Genomic DNA, 19210 nt, shown 5'->3' with positions numbered 1-19210 from the left:
TGTCTCATGTGACAAGGGAGGCTGTGTTTGGTGTAACTATGAGGATAGAATTAGTTTCCCAAGTAACAGGAGATGGTGAATGAACCTTATTCCCAGTCTCCAAGACAATGGAAAGAGGGGGCCTGTCTCTTGGGTAACCAGTATAGGGTTAGAGATATAACCAGGGAAGGTGAGTCTGGTCTCCAGGGTAACAGAGAAAGTGGGTTGGTCTCCAGGGTAACGGGGAGGTGAGACTGGTCTCCAGGGTAACAGGAGAAGGGGATACGATTTCCAGAGTTACTGGGGAGGGTGGGACTGGTCTCCAAGGTAAGTAGGGTATGGACTCAGTCTTCAGGGTGATGGATGGAAGAGTGTTAGGGTCACTCAGAGTCACGGTAACAAGGGCATCACTGGGGCATCACGGTGTCTGTGGCTTGTGCTACCCAGGACAACTTCGGGTATGAGCTGCCAGCGGTTGAGGCAGCCATGAAGAAGCACGAAGCCATTGAGGCAGACATCGCAGCCTATGAGGAACGGATACAGGGTGTGGCGGAACTGGCACAGGCTTTGGCAGCTGAAGGCTACTATGATACCCGGCGTGTGGCTGCTCAGCGTGACAGCGTCCTGCGCCAGTGGGCCTTGCTGACCGGACTAGTAGGTGCCCGGCGAAGCCGGCTTGAGCAGAACCTGGCCCTGCAGAAGGTGTTCCAGGAGATGGTCTACATGGTGGACTGGATGGAAGAGATGCAGGTGGGGACCAGAGCAGGGGTGCTGCAGGTGTGGGGTCCAGGGAGGACTGGGAGGGACATAGACCCCCAACAAGTTGACAAAGAGGTAGAAGATGAGGTAGAAGGGAAGAGACAGAAGGAGTTAAGGGGCCAGGGATATAGCCTGGTGGTGCAGCACCTGCCTGGGAAGCAGGTGACCCTAGAGAGGGAGTCAGCAAGACTCTGAGAAAGATATGGGAACAGAAGAGAGAGTCAGAAAAAGAAAGACAAGCTGGGCATGGTGGTGCATACCAGTAATCCAGTTACTCAGGAGGCCAAGGCAGGAGGTTCACAAGTTTAAGCCCAGCCTGGGCAACCTAGTGAAACCCTATCTCAAAGTAAAAATGAAGGGATGTAGCTAGGTAGTAGAGGACTTGCCTAGAAAGTACATGACCCTGGCCTCAATCCCCTAGGATAGGGGGAGAGAGAGGGAGGGGAGAAAAGGGGGATGGGTAGGGGAGGGAGAAAGGGCTAGAGAGTGACAGTTTGAGGAAGAAGACAAATTAGAGATAGAAAGCCAGAGAGACACATACAAAGTTGTCATTGGAAATCCCTGTGCCTACACACAGGCAGATGAAGTCTGTCTGAGAAAGGGAGAGCCCTACCAGGGAAAATGGATACTGAGAGGGAGACAGGAAAGATGGATGCAGAGAGAACGGGGATGCAGAGGCTGGAGCAGAGATGCAGATGGGCAGGGCACAGAGGGATGGAGAGGGGTGGAGATGAAGACGGACAGAAGTAGGCCCAGAAACGTGAGACCGTGAGAGATGGACACATTCAGAGGCAGGGACAGAAGGGGACATACTGGGAAGACACTGGGGCGAAAGCTGAGGGTCCAAGAAGGTGACCGGTCTGGGCAATGCCAGGGGCGGGGTGTGCTCAGTGCTGCCCTCCTGCCACCCCAAACCCGCAGGCTCAGCTGCTGTCCCGGGAGTGTGGGCAGCATCTGGTGGAGGCAGACGACCTGTTGCAGAAGCACGGGCTGCTGGAGGCAGACATTGCAGCCCAGAGCGAGCGCGTGGAAGCTCTCAACGCTGCGGCCCTGCGTTTCTCCCAGTTGCAGGGTGAGTTGGACAGGGATGTGGGGCAGGATTTCTCAGGACTGGTGCTAGTAGAGGCAAGGATGACTCCGGAGACAGCAGGAACGTGTCACCTCCCTGTCCTTGGAGCCTCTAGGCTGAGGCCCAGATCACAGCGCACTTAGTAAATCATGGGGAGAATTAGTGACCCCTCAACTTCTTCCTGTTTGAGATACTACAGTATCTAGGTCCTGTTTATGAGCATTTATGCACCAAGCCCCTCACAATTCAATCTCAGTGAATATCAATTAAAAATTGCATAAGGAGCAGGGGATGTAGGACAGTGGTAGAATGTTTGCCTAGCATGTACAAGGCCTTGAGTTTGATCCCTAGCACTGGTATAACAGAAAACCCACAGACTGGGTGTGGTGGCACCTGCCCTAATTCCAGCACTTGTGAGGCTGAGGCAGGAGCATCATGGTAAATTTGAGACCAGCCTGGCCTATGAAGAGAGCTCAAGACCAGCCTGAACTGCATAGCAGGACACTATGGAGACAGACAGACAGACAGACAGACAGATGATTGGCTTATGGAATTAAAATGTCCATGGAGAGACAGTTTGACTTCAGGCATGGCTGGGTCCAGGAATAGTTCAGTGATCATTTTCATTTTATTTTTTCTGATATTGGGAATTGAACCCAGGACTTATGTGCTGAGTTACATTACCAGACTTTTTTTTTTCTTGGGGGGGTGTCTTTTTTTTTTTAATTTTTTTTAAATTTGTGTGTGTGTGTGCGCGCGCAATGCGCGCGGGACCAGCTCAGCCCACCAGGGGGCGGGGCTGGCTGGCATGTGGTGCTGGGGCATTGAACCGCGGTCCCTGTGCTTTGCTAAGCTTGTTCTAAGTAGGTGCTTTAGACCACTGAGCCATCTCACCAGCCCTGGGAGGTGTCTTTTTGAGGGTCTCACTATGCAGTTTAGGCTGGCCTTGAGCTCTCTTTGTAGGCCAGGCTGGTCTTTTTTTTTTTTTTTTTTTTTAATTTTACTAAGAAATATGAATGAGACAGTTTCAAAGCTGATGAATAGGACAGTTTTGATAATCAATACATTGTACATTGTTATCTTCTTAGTGGTTATCCATAGTACAAGAAGCAGACAGGATATTCTGTGCAAACACTGTTAGTACACCTCTTTCTTCTCATTGAATTAAGCGAAAGTAGCTGTAAATTTATCCTATTTTGTATATATAAATACAAAATGATCTTTCCTTTGTATCCCCTTTTTCTTGTTTAGTCCTGTCAGAGATGAATATTCTATTGGCATCTAAATACTAAGGTGTTTGAATTCAGCTAAACAATCCAACACTGTCTAGCAGTCTATGGTATTAGTGGGTTATCCTCAGAAGTTAATTGACTTGAGCCTTTTACAGCTCATTGTATTGATGTGGATTTACTTTACATACCTCCCTTTTTACTTTTCTGCTGGATGGTTAAGACCAAGATAAAGCAAGACCTATATAACAAGAAATGTAACTTTTGTATCTGATAAGGTCAGTCAAGTTCCTTCAGGATTTATCCTGTAGCCCTGTACCGCATTTTGTAGATCCTTTGTCAGTGTCAGCCATGAGGATGAGTCACAGCAAATTGGTCAAGCAATGGCTTGACCAATTTGCTCTCTGTGAAAACCTGGGAGAATGCTTTTTCTCTCCATGTGACTCTCCCCAGGCACACTATACATCATCGATCACATTCCTCTGTGGCTCCATAATCTCCTTGATCAGAGAATTTGGAGCACAACTGAGTTACATGATGTTACAATACAGGTTCTCCTATGTCCCAAGTCTTCACTGACCTTGAAAGGCTAGGGCCAAAATGTTGGCTGACCTTGCAGCCCTTCCTTTTCTCCAATTTTGATCTGCTAACTTAGGTTGTTAACCCTTCAGAAGAGAAGCTTATTATTAACCTGCAATATATGCAGTTCGGTTTACCCTATCTGTCTAAATATCAAACCCAGGCTGATCTTGAGCTCGCAATGATCCTCCTGTCTCAGCCTACCAAGTGCTGTGTGCCACCACACCCAGCCTTCCCAGACTTTTAAAATACTTTATATTTTTATGTATTTGAGACTGGGTCTAAGTCTCTAAATTGTCCAGGCTGGTTTTAAACTCGTGACCCTCCAGCCTCAGTTTTCCAACGTGCAAGGATTGTAGATTCAGTGCTCCCTCTAAGGCTCCATCTGTCTCTGTTACTATAGTCACTGTGAGTGTTACTGTTGGACATTCCCTCCCAGCCCTATAACAGACCCAAAAGGAAACAAACAGGTCCCTTTTTCCTAATAGTTCTGACAAATGTTCTAAGGAAAGCTTTCATTGGCCCATTGCAGTGTCCGTCTCCATTGCTTAGCCAATCACTGTGGCCCCTACAGCATGCTGTGATCTCTCTTTTTAAAAAATTTATTTATTTTATTTATGTGTGTGTGTGTGTGGCCAGTGCAGCCCACCTGGGGGTGGGGCTGGCTGGCATGTGGTGCCGGGGGATTGAACCGCTGTCCATGTGCTTTGCTAAGCTTGTTGTAAGTAGGTGCTTTAGACCACTGAGCCATCTCACCAGCCCCTAAGAGGATTTTTTTTTTTTTTTGCGGAACTGGGAACTGAACTCACGCCCTCGCGCTTGCCAGGCCAGCGCTTATTCTACTGAGCCATCTCCCTGGCCCCCCATGCTGTGATCTCATTGGCCACACCAATGATTTTCCCACCCTATGTCCAAGAGTGAGGTCAGCCCCTTCCAAAGAGGAGGACTGAGAAAGAAGGGTGGGAAGCATCTACCGGAAGTAGAACAAAACCAAGACTGCCTCTAAGAAGGTTCCTACTGGCTGAGGCCAGTGCCCTCTAGCCGAAGACCACCAGAGTCCCTCTGTGGTCAGGCCCAGTTGTGCTTGCTGGCCTTCTGCACACTTTACAGAAACTCCGAGGCATCTCAGTAAGAGTGTTGCGAGGAGCTTGTCGGTAGGACTTGGGCTTATGTAGATGACCTGTGGGTTGATTCCATTTAATGGAGTGTGTTTGGGAGTGGATGGAATGCTGTCAGGACTTGGGGAGAATTAGATGACTGAACATCTTCATTCTAAGCTTTTTATTTATTTATTTATTTTAGTGGGGGAGTGTGCTGGGATGGAACCCAGGGCCACAGCGCTACAGCCCAGGCAGTCTTCATCATTTTCTCTGGAGAGCGGAGGAGCAGAGCAATGCTGTCGTGGTTACATGGTGGCATTTATTCATGTTAGCTGTGCCCAGGAGACACAGTCTTTTTTTTTTTTTTTTTTTTTTTTTTTTGAGCCAGGGTTTTACTATGCAGTTTAGGCTAGCCTTGAATTCACCCTGTACCCCTGGCTTCCCTTAAACTCATGGAGCTTCTCCTGCCTCAGCCTTCTATCGTGCAATAGGCTAGATGTCGTCCCTTGGTCATGGAGTGGCCTTGACTGGTGATGTTCTGCCGGCTTTCTGGTGCTCATCAGCTAGCTGTAGTTCTGACAGCAGTCAGGGCAGCATTTGCCTTTCTCACTAAGGAGCAACTGAGGCCCAGGCCACACAGCTTGCAAGATGATGTGGGAGTTTCTCAGCCCATGGGGCCACACTAGATCCCAAGGCAGATAGCAGAGTTGCCCTTCAAGCCCCAGTGAGCGTGTCACCTTGGCCTAGTCCTCTCTCACCCACATCACAGTGCAGGGAGACTGTTGGGACCCCCACTTTCACGTCAGGGCTCCTCATTTTCTCCTTGTGAGAGCCCAACTCCTGGGCACAACCACTAGCCCTGAGAATGCAGTGAAGTGGCCAGTGCTGGGTGCACATTACCTTGGAGACCAGAGGCAGTGACGCCTGGGGAGTGTGATCTGCTCTGTGATCCTGAGTGGCTGCTTCTTAAGTGATCTTAGACACACGTTGCTTCCCTTCTTTGAGCTTCAGTTTACCTATCTGTAAAATGGGACTGATGATACTAGCTCCACAGGGTGATTGTGAGGATTTGGTTTTTTAAATCTTTTTGAGACAGGGTCTCACTATGCAGTTCAGGCTGGCCTTGAGCTCACTTTGTAGCCCAGGCTGGCCTCAAACTTGCAATGATCCTCTTGTCTTAGCCTTCTGAGTGTTGGGATTACAGGCATGTGCCACCATGCCCATGTTGTATAGATTAAGTGACATCACTGCAGACTAAGGGATGGTCACATAGAAGCTTTGTTGTTGTAACATTTATTCAGCTGGATACCTTGGCATTTAAGTCCATATTAGTGAGTGCCCAGAACTAAATCACGCATTCTGTCTAGGGCGCTGTCCCTCACGCTTCTTCCCCCTCCCTCCAGGGAGAAATCCCTTTAGCTCAGGCCTTAGCACTCACATGCACATACACACACACACACACACACACACACACACACACACACACAAAAGCTTTACTTTTGTTTTGTTTTGTTTGAGACAGGGTTTTGACATGTACCTCAGGATGGCCTTGAACTCACTATGCAGCCCAGGCTGGACTTAAACTCATGGTGATCCTCTTGTCTTGGCCTCCCAAGTGCATGCACCACCACGCCCAGCCACAAATGTTTTCCAAAACAATATAGTACTTCTCCTTGCCTTGTGAGTTGCACTCTAACTTTGTTAATTCATTCTGTTTCACAAAAGCTGGTGGTGACCCACTAATTTCACCATTCTCTAGTCAAACCAGAAATTAAGGAGGAAAGTGAATTATTTGAGGGACAAAGGAAGTTCAGGCCACCACTGGAGTTACTAAGGCAACAGAGGAAGGGAGAGGACCCAGAAACGTGGCTTGTGAGCAGGGAAGTTTCATTTGACCTAGTTGTTTTGCACAAACGAATTTTACAGTCTAAAATGTGGATTTGAGATGCTCAATCCATTCAGCCTTCACCCACCATCACCCTGTCCTCTAGGCTATCGCTCTGGGCTCCATCCTGTCCTGGATAGTGACAGCGATGCTCTGTGATAGAGAAGTCCCTGGTCCTGCCGGCAGGGAGCTTCCAGTCCCTGGAGGAGACCTGGCAAAGGCACTCCTGAGTAGTCAGGCTGAGGTGGGGCAAGCAGAGAAGATCTGAGGGCCAGAGGTGGTACTTCCTCTAGGCTTGGATCAGGGAAGGCTGCCTGGAGGCGGGAACTATGACCTGGGACATGATGAAGGCAGACCAAGTCAGGGTAGGCAGTCCACGCCAGTTTCTCTTGGGTGAGTCACCACCAACACGGGATCCTCCCCTTCTGGCCCAGGCTACCAACCTTGCGACCCGCAGGTCATCTGCAACCGCGTGAACCACGTGCATGGCTGCTTGGCAGAGCTGCAGGAGCAGGCGGCACAGCGACGCGCGGAGCTGGAGGCCTCGCGGAGCTTGTGGGCTCTGCTGCAGGAGCTGGAGGAGGCTGAGAGCTGGGCGCGGGACAAGGAGCGCCTCCTGGAGGCCGCGGGCGGCAGCGGCGCGGCTGGCGCGGCGGGCGGCGCGCACGACCTGTCCAGCACCGCTCGCCTGCTGGCGCAGCACAAGATCCTGCAGGGCGAGCTGGGCGGGCGACGGGCGCTGCTGCAGCAGGCCCTGAGGCGCGGCGAGGAACTGACTGCGGCCGGCGGCTCCGTGGGCCCGGGCGCCGAGACCGTGCAGCTGGCGGGCCTGGCGGAGCGCTCGGCGAGTGCTCGGCGTCGCTGGCAGCGGCTGGAGGAGGCGGCGGCGAGGCGCGAGCGGCGTCTGCAGGAGGCGCGGGCGCTACACCAGTTCGGCGCCGACCTCGACGGACTCCTGGACTGGCTCCGCGACGCTTACCGCCTGGCAGCCGCCGGCGACTTCGGCCACGACGAAGCGTCCAGCCGGCGCCTGGCGCGACAGCACCGCGCGCTCACCGGCGAGGTGGAGGCGCATCGGGGGCCCGTGGGCGGCCTGCGGCGCCAGCTAGCGGCACTGGGAGGTGCCAGCGGGGCCGGGCCACTGGTGGTGGCACTGCAGGTGCGCGTAGTGGAGGCTGAGCAGTTGTTCGCCGAGGTGACTGAGGTGGCCGCGCTGAGGCGCCAGTGGCTGCGGGACGCGCTCGCCGTGTACCGCATGTTTGGCGAGGTGCACGCGTGCGAGCTGTGGATCGGCGAGAAGGAGCAATGGCTGCTCGCCATGCGGGTGCCTGATTCGCTCGATGACGTCGAGGTGGTACAGCACCGGTGAGCGCAGGCGTGGGACACGGCCGTTCCCATCCTCATGCTTGGTCTTGCATTTTTGGTTCAGCAGTTCTCATGTTGGCTCATTTTGGACCAGTGGTGCCTATCTCGGTTTGATCCTTACCCAGCTTTGTGTTAATTCTACAACTTCCCCTGCCTCTTTGAACCTCAGCTTGCCCATCTATAAAATGGGACTGATAATAGTCACCACAGGCTTGGGTCGGACAGAAAATGAGTTAATATATACAATCTCTTGGTGAATTTCTGGAAGCATTCCAAAGCCATTTACTTTTAGGAGATTTATATTCTCCTGTCCGGAAATGACCCAAGTTCCTCCACAGATGCCTCAACCCCACAGGCTCTGCACAAATGTCAATTCCAACTCTTGTCACGTTGCATCTCTCACTTGCTTGACACTTCTTCATACCCCACCCCCATGTCACGTACTGGTTTGTCTGTTCGCTGACTTGGTCATGAGTATTACTTTAGTTGTGAAGATGCTTGCTCACCTGTGCCTCTGAACATTTTATTTGTCCCTGAATTTGCCAAGTATCTGCTCAGCCTCACTGCACACAGTTACCTGGTTGTTTTAAACAAGGGAAGGCAATTCCCAGTTACAAAATATCTCCCAGGCTGTCCTGGTCGATTGGAGATGTTGGAAGAGTGAGGGTGGTGGCTGGGGACCCAGAAAGGCTGCTGGATGGGAGACTTGGGAGGGACAAACCTGGACCAGAGCAGGAGCCAAGTGGACAGGCCAGGGGGTGGGGTGCAGATGCGTTGGGGCATGTGGACCAAACTAGGCCCAGGTGTCCCGGCTTGTGCAGTGATGTCAGGGTACTTAGTGAGTGACAGCCCTAGGGAGGGATTTGGAGACAAGTGCAGGACCAAAGGGTGCAGAGTCCCTGGGTTAGGGGTAAGGATCAAGGCTGTGGGATGAGTGTGAGGGAAATTGCCTAGGGCCCAGGCTGGTGCACCAAGTAATCTAATATTGCAGCAGTCAGCTGCAGGGGAGGAGCCAGTAAGGAGCCTGAGAGGTGAGGCTGGAGCTAGAGCCAGCTCCTCAGAGCACCTCCTTCTCCCTTCTGTAGCTTCGAGAGCCTGGACCAGGAGATGAACAGTCTGATGGGCCGTGTGCTGGATGTGAACCACACGGTGCAGGAGCTGGTGGAAGGAGGTCACCCCAGCTCAGATGAAGTGCGCTCCTGCCAGGACCACCTCAACAGCAGGTAGGTGAGAGCTGGGGCCAGAAGTCCTTCCTGGTATCTCACACCAGTTCATCCCATTGTTCCCGTGCACCCTCACTCCATCATGGAAATTTTAAAAAGTGTGATTTCAAACCCCTGAGATATTAATGGCCATGTGCGAAATCGGCAAAGGCTTGGCAAAAATGGTAATAACCAGGGCCAGGGCTGATGTGCTAATAATAGGAAAACTGAGTGAGTTGTTGACTGGTTTTCCAGGAAAGCTTCATTGAGTATCCACTGACTGCCAGAAGTTTTTCCAAACACTTTACATACCTAATTTATATCCCAGTATCCCAGCTTTGCTAGACAAGCTTCTAGAATTTAGAGCTCCTTAAGAACAGTAATAGGGGCTGGTGAGATGGCTCAGTGGTCTAAAGCACCTACTTAGAACAAGCTAAGCTAAGCAAAACACAGGGACCGCGGTTCAATCCCCCAGCACCACATGCCAGACAGCCCCGCCCCCTGGTGGGCTGAGCTGGCCACACACACAAAATGAATGAATGAATGAATAAATAAATAAATAATTCTTAAAAAAAAAAAAAAAAAGAACAGTAATAAATTGCTGGGCATGGTGGCACATGCCTGAAATCCCAGCACGCTGGGAAGCCACTGCAGGAGGACTGCAAGTTTTGAGCACAGCCTGAACAACTTAGGGGGAACTTGTGTCAAAATAAAAGATATTAAGAAAGGGCTGGTGGAAGAGAGTCACCCTAGCTTAGACAAGGAGTTCCAGGAGTGCAAGGACTCCTGCCTTGGCTCAATCCCCAATTCAACAAATCTCTAAGGTCTGTTTCTGCATTCATTCTCCGGCATGTGGCCTCTGGTAAACTCTGCTGAGCACCAGGACAGAGAGAAGGAAAAGGCAAATGGCATCCTGGCATGGTGAAGGTAGGTCGACCTCAATTGTGTTACACGTGGAGAGCACTGCTCGGAGCAAATGTGTCAACGAAGTTCTGTTTTACACAGGAAGGAGCAGGGACTCGGTGAGATCAAGTGACTTTCCAGGATCTCACAGCCCCCCCACCCAGGTGGCCAGGGACTATATTTCTACCCTGCATGGGTGGGTCTCCCATGTCTAAAGGAGTCCCTGTCCTCAAGTTGCTTTCTTTCCTCCTGGATAGGTGGAACCGCATTGTGGAGCTGGTAGAACAACGCAAAGAGGAGATGAGCGCGGTGCTGCTGGTGGAGAACCACGTGCTGGAGGTGGCCGAGGTGCGTGCCCAGGTGCGCGAGAAGCGGCGAGCGGTGGAGAGCGCGCCCCGGGCTGGCGGTGCCTTGCAGTGGCGTCTCAGCGGTCTAGAAGCCGCTTTGCAAGCGCTGGAGCCGCGCCAGGCGGCCCTTCTGGAGGAGGCAGAGCTCCTGGCCGTGCGTTTCCCTATGCAAGCAACGAGGCTGCAGCAGGGCGCCCAGGAGCTGGGTGTTGAGTGGGGTGCTCTGGCCGGCGCCGCTCAGGCCTGCGGCGAGGCAGTGGCAGCAGCTGGGCGCCTCCAGCGTTTCCTGCACGACTTGGACGCTTTCCTGGACTGGCTTGTGCGTGCCCAGGAGGCAGCGGGTGGCAGTGAGGGGCCCCTGCCTGGCAGCCTGGAAGAGGCGGATGCTCTGCTGACGCGCCATGCTGCGCTCAAGGAGGAGGTGGACCAACACGAGGAGGACTATACGCGTATCGTGGCGGCCAGCGAGGCGCTTCTGGCGGCCGATGGCGCCGAGCTGGGCCCAGGCCTGGCACTGGACGAGTGGCTGCCACATCTCGAAGTTGGCTGGCACAAACTGCTTGGCTTGTGGGAGGCGCGAAGGGAAGCGCTGGTCCAGGCGCACATCTACCAGCTCTTCCTGCGCGACCTGCGCCAGGCACTGGCCGTGCTCCGCAACCAGGTGCTCAATGGAGGCGCGCGGGGTGGGGGCGGGGCGGGGGCGGGGCCTAAGGCCTACGGGGTTTGGCGGGAGCAGGGACACGCTCGAGACCACGAGTTTTTGGATTATCTAAGGTGGGTGGCAGTTGGCGGAGACCCATTTGTCCCAACAAGTGGGTCTTAGGATCATCTAGTGTATGTGGGACTTGCAACAGAATTTGAGAATCATATTGTGTTAGGTAAGGTCTTATCGAAGATGGCAGCTGGGGACAATCTCAAGTGTGTAATGCTCTTACTGGAGTGGTTCTCTGGGTTTGTGGATTAGCTGGGGAAGGAAATAAGAGTGTGAGGTTGATTTGTGTGGGTTAAGCAAGGGTCAAACAAACCTAGGGCAGATAATAAAACATTAAGATGAGAGGTAGGTAACAGGCCAAGGTGTCAGCGGGTCAGTTACTGATTGAGGATCATAGGCGGTGCGTGTCTAAAGTAACAAGTTATCTTTGTTAACATGGATTCCCTGGAGAGGGCGACTGTGTTGGAGTTTGAGGAGCCAAGTGCAGGGGTTATCTGGGGACAGCTTGTCCAGTTCAGGGTGATACTGGGAAGGGAGCCAAATTTGAGGATTTGGATGATCGATTTGGATGATTGAATCCCTGGTTTCCAGATTGTCCAAGAGGAGACACCAAGGCTTGGGGATCATCATTCAGAGGTGACCATCGGTGCTGGTCACCTAGGGAAGGCTGATCCCGCTGGGGTAGGGGATCACCGAGCTCTCCAGTCATGAGGTTGCTAAGTGTGGAGCTGATGTGGCCTTAAGAGACCCTTTTTAAACCTGTAATCCTAGCCGTCGGAGACAGAGGCAGGAAGATTGCTGTGAGTTCCAGGCCAGCCTAAATGGTGAGACCCTGAATGAGAGAGAGAGAGAGAGAGAGAGAGAGAGAGAGAGAGAGAAGACACTTTATCATCAGGGTGTTTTTGCAGAACTGGGGATTGAACTCAGGCTCTTGTGCTTGCCAGGGAAGCGCTTATTCTACTGAGCCATCTCCCTGGCTGAGACCCTTTATCATTCATACATTTTTACCAGTTAGAAAACTAACCCCCCAATTATTTATTTATTTAGTACTGGAAATCAAACTCAGGACCTTGTATTTGCCAGGCTGGTGCTGTGTCACTGAGCTGTATCTCTGGTTCTCCCCCCCCCAAAAAAAATTTTTTTTGAAAAGAAATCTAGCTGGGGATATAGCTCAGTGGTGTAAATGCCTGCCTGGCAAGCGCAAGGTCCTGAGTTGGATCCCTGGTACCGGGGGAAAAAAAAGAAAGAAAGAAAGAAAAAAAAAAAAAAGAAACAAAAACTAACCCCAGAGAGGGAAAGAAATGCCTTAAAGTCACAGCACCCCAGTTAACCAGATTTTCTTTGGGCTGGGGATGTAGTTCAGCGGCATAAGCACCCAGTTGGCAAACTCAAGGTCCCGAGTTCAATCCTCAGTACCACAAAACAACAACAGCAAAAAAAAAGAAAAAAGAAACAAACAAAAAAAAGATTTTCCTGAATGTCTGTTCTATGCCAAGAACCACCTTGTAGTTGGGCAAATCTTAGAAACCAAATCACAGAATCTTACCTTCAGGTCGCTTCCATCTGAGCACATGTATGTGCGTGTGACAGGAAACAAGCAAGTTCATGTGTGTGATATGTCAGATGTGTGCTGTGCGAGCTTTCAAAGCAGGGTAAAATAATATGATAGGGGCGGCCAGAAGCCTGGAGCAAGGGCAGGCACCAGCCAGGGGACTGCCGGGCTGCCATGCGAAGGTACCAGTATTTGCAAAGGCCCTGAGTCAGGGCCGTGCCTGGATTGTTCAGTTACAGCAGCCTGGGAAGGAGGCCGGCAGCCTCTCCCCCTGTCCCCGCCTACAGTGGCTCTGAGCTGCGTGTCCTTTCCATCTCCAGGAGGTGGCGCTGTCTGGTGCGGAGCTCCCGGGCACCGTGCAAACAGTGGAAGAGGCGATAAAACGGCACCGGGATTTTCTCACCACGATGGAGCTGAACCAGCAAAAGATGCAGGTGGCGGTGCAGGCTGCGGAGGCCCTGCTGAGGCAGGGCAACGTCTATGGGGAGCAGGCCCAAGAGGCCGTGGCCAGGCTGCTGGAGAAGTAGGTCCCCTAGAGCTTCGGGCACGAAAGAGAGGTCTCAGTATACCGGAGGGTGTGGGTGGGTGGGAACCCCCTCCCTCCATCACACTTTGCCGTTTCTCTGCTTCTCTCTAATTTTTATCTAATTCCATATTGTTTTACATTTGACTTAAATGGCTATTTTGTGACAAGATATCAGGAAGTTGTAAACTCAACCCATACACAGGAAAGGAAGTGACACATTTCTCCTGCAAGCCTGCCTGTGGCAGAGGAGAGCTGGACCTGTGGTTCTAAATGATCATGTTGTCCTGGGTGCCCCCACATCTGCCCCACTTTGCTGGGCCCTCTTAGGAGCTCCAAGACCTCTCTAGATCTCAGAGCTAGCAGCCAGGCATAGGGTGTATCCCAGCTTTGCAGATGGAGTGAGATGACCCCTCCGTGGTGGTTGTCAAATATTTTGTCTCAGTCCCTCTCTGACCTCAGCCACCCAGTTCTGTAGGAAGTGTGTCTGTGTGTCTGTCTTTCAGGCTTTTTTTTGTGCCTTATTCTCTGTTTCAGTCACTGTCTGTCTCCACTGCCCTTGTGCTAATCAGGCAAAGCCGTTTACTAAGCATCCACTATATGCCAGCCCTGAACCAAACAGTGCCACTACCTGGGCCTGGTGGTGCACGCACACCTGTAATATTAGCATGCCGGGACACTGAGGCCGAAAGATCACAAGTTCAAGCCCAGTCTGGGCAATTTAGAAACTTAATGGGGTCTTGTCTGAAAATAAAAAAAAACTTAGAAAGGGTGCTGGAGATGTCGCTCAGTGTGAAGACCCTGAGTTCAATCTCCAGGACCACGAAACAACCAAAAAGCAGCTCCATCACTCCTCTAAAATGCCTGTGCTCACGGAGGGATCTTGCTTCCTTCAGACCTAACTCATTCTGTCTTTCACTGTCACTGTGCCTTGCTGCTTGGTGACCCTAGCTTTCTCCTGGGGAGGGGGACCTCTGCCTCTCTGTGGGATGATTTAGGTTGGAAGAGGCCCAGCATCCTGCCCATCTTCCTGTCTCCCAGTGGCAAGCACATCTGTCACTTCACTGCCCGCACCCTGGAGACCTCTACCCCTCACTTCCATTGGGGATTATTGGCACCGGGTTCATCTGAGCCAGGACTGCAGGCCACTGAGGAAACATTGCTGTGGATCGCAGTTCTGGGGGCGCACATGTATAGTCTGGTCCTACTCTCTCCAGGCCTGGACGTTTCCTTCCCCAGCACCTGCATCCACCAGGCTCCACAGAGGGGCCCCAGAGACCATCATTTAATGATTCATTCATTCCACTGCAGTCACTCATTAATCGCTACTTTCATCTCACTATTTATTCACTTGGTCTTCAGTCAGTTGAAGAGACACTGAGCAGAACTCTGCTTCAGGTCCTGCATAGGGCAGTGCTGGACACAGCAGTGACCAATGACGGGGACAGAGCATGAAACTTGCCTCACAGAGGTCTGGTATTATCTGATGAGGATGACCCAGAGGGGTTTGGGCCACGGTGAGAGGGGCACGGGTGGAGGGGTCTGTCTGGGATGGAGTAAGTGCAAGGGGCTGTGGGAATCCATAGCGGTTGTCTGCCCCAGTCTTGGGTGGGGTGTCACTTCCTTGTTTGAGAACACATTTCCTTCTCTGTGTGGGGAGTAGGAAGTGGGACAGAACCATGCAAAGCTGGGGGCTAGTACCCTGGCGTCAGACAGGTCAAGGTACTCTCAGCTTCCACTCCCAACTGAGATTCAGCACAAGCAGCAGGCTTGGGATCTCAGCTTGTCCAGAGCACAGCCCAGCCTGGTGTGCGAGGAATAGCTGCTTTTTTCCCATGTTCCTCAGAGAGGGGAACTGACTGGTTCAAGGTCCTGGCCAGGACATGGCACAGCGGGGATGTGAACCGTCTTGCTCCCTCTGCCTTGCGACAAGTAGAGTGAACCCTCTTCCTGAGGAGCAACGTATCACAGTCTGGTGAAGGCCTGGAGCTTTGAAGGCAGCTCCAGTTCAGAGGCATTTCCTACTTCCTGCACACAGCCTCCATTTACTCCTCTACGCCCTTCCTGCTGCATCCCTCCATCTGCCTCTGGGTGTCTTGAGAAGTGTCTCCCACACTGGCTCTTTAACCCACACCGTGTGTCTATCTCCAGTCCCATTTCCTGCTTTCCTCCCTCTCTTCCTCTCCCTCCATCTGTATGGCTGTTTTCTTCTTCTGCGTCCCCCCCACCCCCGCGGTACCAGGGATTGAACTCAGGACCCCACACTTGCCAGGCAGGCATTTATTCTACTGAGCTATCTCCCCAGCACCTCTTCTGCATCTTAGTCTTTCTCAGACACTTTCTCTCATTTCTTTTTCTCTGCCTCTGGGTCTCTCATTCATTCATTCATTCATTCATTCATTCATTCATTCATTCATTAATTCATTCATCAGATACATGTTGAGCATCTACTACATCCCAGGCCTTTTTCTAGGGCTGAGAGATAGATACAAATGTGAACAAAACAAGCACAAATCCCTGCCCTCAGGAAAGTGACACCCAGTGTGGGGGACAGACAAGATAAAGAATGTACATGGCACGTTGGATACTCTGCCAAGGAGAAAACTGAAGAAGGAAAGACAGACAGTGTTAGAGGGGAGGCTTGCAAAGAAGGTGGCATTTAACTAGGTGTTGAGTGGAGAGCATCCCAGCAGTGCCAGGGGAACCGAGTGTTCAGGATGTAGCAGGGAAGCTCTGTAGGGCCGTGGCAGTGTGGGGGCCACGGTGGCAGGTGAAGAAACGTTTGGGAAAGGCGGGGCATGTATGTGCATGTGTATGTGCATGTATGTACCTGTATGTGCGTGTATGTGCACACGAGCAGGTGCATGTATATGTGGAAGATTGGGATGGACTATAAGAGGATCCCTGGAGAGAGCAGTTTCCTTCCTGAGTCTTGTTGCCTGTATCTCTTTCCTCCGTGGGGGTGACCAGACAAGCACACAGCAGTTGATGTGGGATGACCCCCACTCAGGGCCCTTGTGGCACAGGGCCTGGCACTGCAAGCAGGCGACCAGGCTGCCTGGGGCTGGGGTGATGGGGCCTGGGCAGCCCCCCGGTCACTGAGGCTGGGGCTTGAGCCCGTCTAAGTACTACCCAGTTTCTGCATTTTTCCAGCGCTGTCTCTCCCTATTCCCCACTCTCTTCCTGCCCACGAACAAGGCTGCCGCCTTCTGTCTATGAGGCTGTCTTGTGCTGGTACAATCTTGCTGTCTTTTTGCCTACATGTCCCTCTCTGGGTTGTGCCAGCTCTGACTCCTTCTGTTCAGTTCCCTCCTCTTGCCTGCTTGCTTTCCTACTTACAGCTCTCTCTTCTTCTGTCTCTCACTCCCTCCTCAGTGTCTTTCCTTGTTTCCCTATATTAGTCTCCTCTCAGGGTCTTTCTCTGTGGAGGGCTCTTTTTGTTTCTGGTCCTGGGTATGTCTGTTTTATCTCTCTCACTGGTCTTCATTTTGTCTCTCCTGGTCTGCCTGTCTGTATCTGTTGGCTGTCTGTGTCCCTTTCCAGATGTTTCTGCATCTCTTTTTCTTTCTTCTGTGCCTCTTTCTGCCTCTCTCAAGCCCCATCCCTGATTCTGTCCCACGAATGTTTCTTTGCCTCTCCCCACATTCCCACCTTCGTCTCTCCTCCTCCCTTCCCTGCCCCCACCAACCTGATGCCCTCACAGCCCTGCTGCCAGGGCCTCCCCACTCCTGGGCATCTCCCCAGCCCTTCTCTCCCCATCCCCAGGAGCCAAGAAAACCAGCTTCGGGCCCACCAGTGGATGCAGCGACTACATGACCAGCTTGGACTGCAGCACTTCCTCCGAGACTGCCACGAGGTAGAAACCCCAGCTGGGTTGCGGACAGTGATGTACCCTTTGGTAGGCAGGGAAAGGCTCCCCGTCTAAGGGGGAAGGGACGCCCCGTCTAAGTGGGTCGCGAAGCAACGCTCATCCTGCACCGCCAGGAGGCGCAGAGCCGTTTTCAGTACGCATGCTCTCCAGGTCCCAGTCAGCCCCACCGGGGCTCCAGGGAAGGAGGGCGGGGCTTCGGGTGCCCCTGGCAACCGCGCGCGTCCGCGCCTACGATCCCGCGGGGATCTGCGCTGATCTCACCTTTTTTAGAGATCTGTGAAATGCGCTCTGCTCAAGAAGAGGAACAGAGTTGGGGTGAGGCGAGGGGTTTAGGGTAGACTAGCATCCCATCACTCCTGTCACACGTAGCCTTGAACAAACCCTTTGCCTCTTTAAAGTGGTCCAGGAATGAAGTCTCTTCTTAAGGATGGTCTATACAGACCACAGGGACCGTTCCAAAGCAGAGAGGTTCCAGGCTGTCTTTCTCATTAGACATCCAGGACGCTCCTGCCTCCCCCCTGCTTCCCGGTGTTCCACTGAAAATGTTTTAGACCACATTAGAGATGACCCAGTAAATACCCTCCTAACCTCCAAAGAGAGTCCTGGCCCCCAGCTCCTCCATCTGTGTAACCCAAGGTCCTCCCCTGTTTCCTTCAACCAAAGATGATTCACAAACCATATCCCTGCCCACCTATCACCCCAACTATACTATATGTTCTGACTCTACACAGGAAACACTGTTGTCCCATGTGTGAAGTAGACAAGGACCTCCAAACCCCTTGCCTACTGGAGACTGTTCTAGACTGAAGATGTTCCAGGCCTCGTTCCAGGTCTCCCATGCTCCCGACATGGCAGTCAGGAACCCGAGCCTCGTTCCCTGAATGATGGTTCAGGAGCCCCCGCCCTCGCCAAGCTGAGGTTGCATGGGACGCAGGCCCTTCTCTCGCCCTTAGCTTTGGTCCCGGAACCCTTTCCTACCCTGTGAGGCTGTTCTGGACCAAGGAGCTAAAATATGAGATGGCGCAGAACTCCCCCCACCCTAAGCCCGGGGAAGGTGGTGATTCCTTCTCGACCAACTAGGGCCGCGCAAGGAGGCGGGCGCGGAGGCAGGCAGGGGGCGCGCGCGGGCGGGCGCGCTGCCGCGGCGCGGGGGCGAGGGAGGGGGCGCGCGCCCGCCGGAACCACAGCCGTCGCCGCTGCTGTCGCCGTCGCAGTGGAGGGGCGAGTGCTTGCTTGCCCGCCGCAGGGACGCCCCGCCAACGCCGCTGTTGCTCCAGGTCTGGAGGGCGCCCAGGGGAGGGGGCTGGTGCGCGCCTTCACCGAGATGGGAGGGGGAAGGGGGCTTAGGCGCGTGCTCGCGCCGCCGGGACCGCGGGAGGGAGGGGCGGGGGCGGCGCGGGGGCGGGAGCGGCGCCGGGACCCCCGCCCTGGGGGAGGGGCGAGGAGGCCGGGAGCTGTCCGCGGTGCTGGTGCGGGCGGGACCAGGACCAGGGGCCGGGCCCCAGGGGAGGGAAGCAGAAGAGGGAGGACTTCCTCCACGACTCCTAGCGTATTCTAGGTTTGACGTGGCAGTAAAGGGGATCGAAACCTCTTTAGACAGCTCTTCTCTGGGTCGTGAGGGTGTCTGAGGTTTCCCTGCAGTTGGGGGAGTCTCAGCCCTTCGGGTCTCACATCTTTGGTTGTTGCGGGGGTCTGCCGGTCTTGGCTAATGGGGTGAATCACTTTCGGGCGATGAAGGTCTTGGGCTAGCGCTAGATCTGAGTGCTCTAACTTGGGGGAGGGCTTTTACTTGTTAGGGGTCTAATGAGAGGGGCGCAATCACTTTGGGGGGCTTTACCTTGAGGACGTGGTACCATCTCATTTAGAGGGTTTGCCTTCACTGTTGGCTGTAGTTGCCAATATTCTTTTCCCTGCATGTTGGAACCGGCGAATTGAGTTGGGGGATGCAGCCCTTGACTTGGCACTAGTGTGTGTGTACATGAGAATGTGAGACCTTTCTGAACCCCCGGGAAACACATACTAAGAGGACCTGGGGTGGGGTTTGGCCAGCTTGGGATTTGTCCTTGGCTATGACTGCATTTGCCTCCCAGGACCGCTGAGCTGGAGTCTGTGGTGTTTTTTTTTTTTTTTTTTTT

At 53.0% G+C, this 19210-nt stretch overlaps 1 protein-coding gene across 3 annotated transcripts in view; it reads left to right on the top strand.

The window, feature by feature from the left end:
• Sptbn4 (spectrin beta, non-erythrocytic 4) overlaps positions 1–19210 on the top strand; it is an 84459-nt gene that overhangs the window by 27037 nt on the left and 38212 nt on the right. For 2 of the 3 annotated variants that reach the window (XM_004647983.1, XM_004647984.3), the window contains exons 11-17: positions 427–729; positions 1660–1810; positions 7035–7965; positions 9051–9188; positions 10328–11078; positions 13002–13204; positions 16970–17060. In XM_004647983.1, the coding sequence (XP_004648040.1) occupies positions 427–729; positions 1660–1810; positions 7035–7965; positions 9051–9188; positions 10328–11078; positions 13002–13204; positions 16970–17060 (2568 nt within the window). Of the gene's footprint in view, positions 1–426; positions 730–1659; positions 1811–7034; positions 7966–9050; positions 9189–10327; positions 11079–13001; positions 13205–16969; positions 17061–18258; positions 18353–19210 lie in introns of those variants that run through there. The other variant, XM_023708250.1, reaches the window with a different exon arrangement.

This window comes from Octodon degus, unplaced genomic scaffold (assembly GCF_000260255.1).
Source record: "Octodon degus isolate 3935 unplaced genomic scaffold, OctDeg1.0 scaffold00344, whole genome shotgun sequence".
Taxonomy (NCBI): domain Eukaryota; kingdom Metazoa; phylum Chordata; class Mammalia; order Rodentia; family Octodontidae; genus Octodon; species Octodon degus.
Note: the sequence above shows the minus strand (reverse complement) of the source record. Positions and strands in the feature narration are given on the sequence as shown.